Genomic DNA, 2,421 nt, shown 5'->3' with positions numbered 1-2,421 from the left:
GTGGCAGCCAGGGTCATTTTCTAAGAGAGTGAGAAGAAAGTGTCCTCAACCGGTTTCTCAGCTGTTTTCAACCAACCCTTGACTTCAGTTTATACTCCATCAGTCATTTCCTGGATCAGAGGATTAGGAAACATATACATGCATGCACACGCATGCACACACACACACACACACACACACACACACACGCCAGAGGTCTCCTGAGTAGATGGTGAGAATATTTTAAGGATATATTGGACTAGAACATTTTGCTTAAGGATCTGAAATAATGCCACTAACCTAAGTGCCTTAATGGGTTTCTCACTCCTGATTGCAGCGCACATTAGTTGACTTAAGTTGCACAGGAAGCTATCTTGCCGTCGGTTTGGAACCACCCAAGTGCGTCTTTAGAAATTCGTCAGGATTCTGATGTGTTATCTCTTCATATTTATTATCTTAGTTTATTCCCATCTCTTACATGTGAAATATTTCCCCTTCAGTAAAATGCTTAATCCCAAATTCTGGGATTTTCTAATCCCAAATTCTGATCCTACTGGTTTTTGTAACACTTTCCAGGGTCGAGCAAGACAGTTATACAACGCAGGTTACAGAAGTTTAACGCACTTAGCTAATGCAAATCCTGAAGTGCTGATAGGGACGATTGACCATTTGTCAAGACGCCAGGCCAAGCAAATTGTCTCATCAGCAAAGGTGAGCAAACAAGTTTTTAACCTTTATAATATTTTGTACTGATATCTCCTTGTACTTTACACATCAGAACAAAAACCTGTAACATTGCATGATAGTTTATTTCTATAGACAAAAAAGTACAGATTCACAATTTGTGAGTAAAATAGTGCATCAGTGAAAAAGGACCTCCTAAAAAATAAAGACAATTTTAAAGGTTCTTTGAAATACAGGGAACCCTGAAGTCTTTGAGCTCTGCTTCCTAACAGCTGTTTCGCAGAAATCCTTTCCTCAGCATCCCTGACATCTGGTTTTCTCACCTTTGAGCACCTTCATTGACGAGGAGCTTACAACATCAGAAATTAAGTTCTATTTTTGTATGCTGTTAGTGGTACAAAAATCATCCCAATAGACTGAAGTTCAATTTTGCCTTCCTAAAATTTCTACCGTTGCATTCGAGTACGACCCCCGGAACTAGTCTATTTTTTAGTTCATACAGTAGTTTTTCATATATTTGAAAAGAGCCCCCATTGCTCCTTCCTTCATCTGTGTTAAATTAACACCTAGTTTTAGGCCATTCGTTATGCTAGTTACCCTTTGCTAGTTGCAACCCGGTTTGTCATTGCCCTTCTGCTTGGTGTGGTAAAGCCATGACACAGCAACTGGGATTATTTCCTTCTTGATCTCAACGATAGTTGTAAGTCTGAAATAGCCTGGCTTCTTTGAAACTTCATTGTTACACTATTGCTCATGTAGGACAGAATTAGCTGAAAAGAAAGTTTCCATCTTTCTTTTTTGAATGGCGCTCACCTTGCTTATATTAATTGCTCTTTATGACAATCCAATGAGACAGGCAGTGTCACTATTAGCCTCAATTTGTATATGAAATCACTGAGACTGACCGTGTCCCATTAGATTAGGAGTTCTTAGGGTCGGAAGGGATGAAGTTCAGCCATTTCCATTGTTACAGCACCTAGCACAGGACTCAGCCTCCAGTGTGTGTTTAATACGTATTTGAATAAATAAATAAATGAAACTTAAATAAAGTGATTCGCCCAGCGAAATAGTCAGTAAGTGGTTGAGCCAAGACTATGGAGTCACACTGAATATTATTTAAGGATACAAATGGGACTGCAGTTACAATGGCCAAAATAAGTGACTTTAAATTAGAAAAATGTATTAGACTAGTGTGAGCATAAGCTCACAAAGAGGATTTGTGTTTTTTGATTTTTTTTTAATTTCCTTTTGGCCTACAGGATTCCAAATTTTGTCCCTGTGACCTTTTCCCCTCACTGCTCGGCTTCCACAGGGCACCACCCTTTTTACCTGTTCTCTCCCCAAAAGCACTGCCTTTCCACAGACCGCCTCCCGGAGTCCCACACATACCTCAAATGCCTCCCTATAAACAGTGCTTTAATCTACCAAGATTCTTTCTTCAGTATTTTTATATGTAGGTAGGCGTTCTCTCTCTGGAGGCGATTTTATTTCATCTTAGACCCTCCCTCTTGTCTTGTTCGTGTAGTATTTTTTCTCAACCCCACCTTGGTCTCTGCAGACACTTGGAGTAGGAACTCAAGAAATTGGTTCTGCCTGCCTGAAGTTGGTGGATTTTTTTAAACAAGTTATTTGAGATTGATGGTGTTCTCTGTATTCTATGAATGATAATGCTGACACACAGGTTTTGTGTGGTTTACTTGTTATTCTTGCCTTTAGAGGATGTGTTTGGAGATTTGTTTTACATGATTATCATTACCT

At 39.4% G+C, this 2,421-nt stretch overlaps 1 protein-coding gene across 1 annotated transcript in view; it reads left to right on the top strand.

The window, feature by feature from the left end:
* LOC105812649 (helicase POLQ-like) overlaps positions 1-2,421 on the top strand; it is a 24,802-nt gene that overhangs the window by 20,059 nt on the left and 2,322 nt on the right. Inside the window, exon 10 of the mRNA XM_012647152.1 lies at positions 556-690. Coding sequence (XP_012502606.1) covers positions 556-690 — 135 coding nt within the window. The remainder of the gene's footprint in view (positions 1-555; positions 691-2,421) is intronic.

This window comes from Propithecus coquereli, unplaced genomic scaffold, assembly GCF_000956105.1.
Source record: "Propithecus coquereli isolate 6110/MARCELLA unplaced genomic scaffold, Pcoq_1.0 Scaffold26, whole genome shotgun sequence".
Lineage (NCBI taxonomy): Eukaryota > Metazoa > Chordata > Mammalia > Primates > Indriidae > Propithecus > Propithecus coquereli.
The sequence above is the reverse complement of the archived record's forward strand: the minus strand, read 5'-3'. Positions and strand labels throughout refer to the sequence as shown.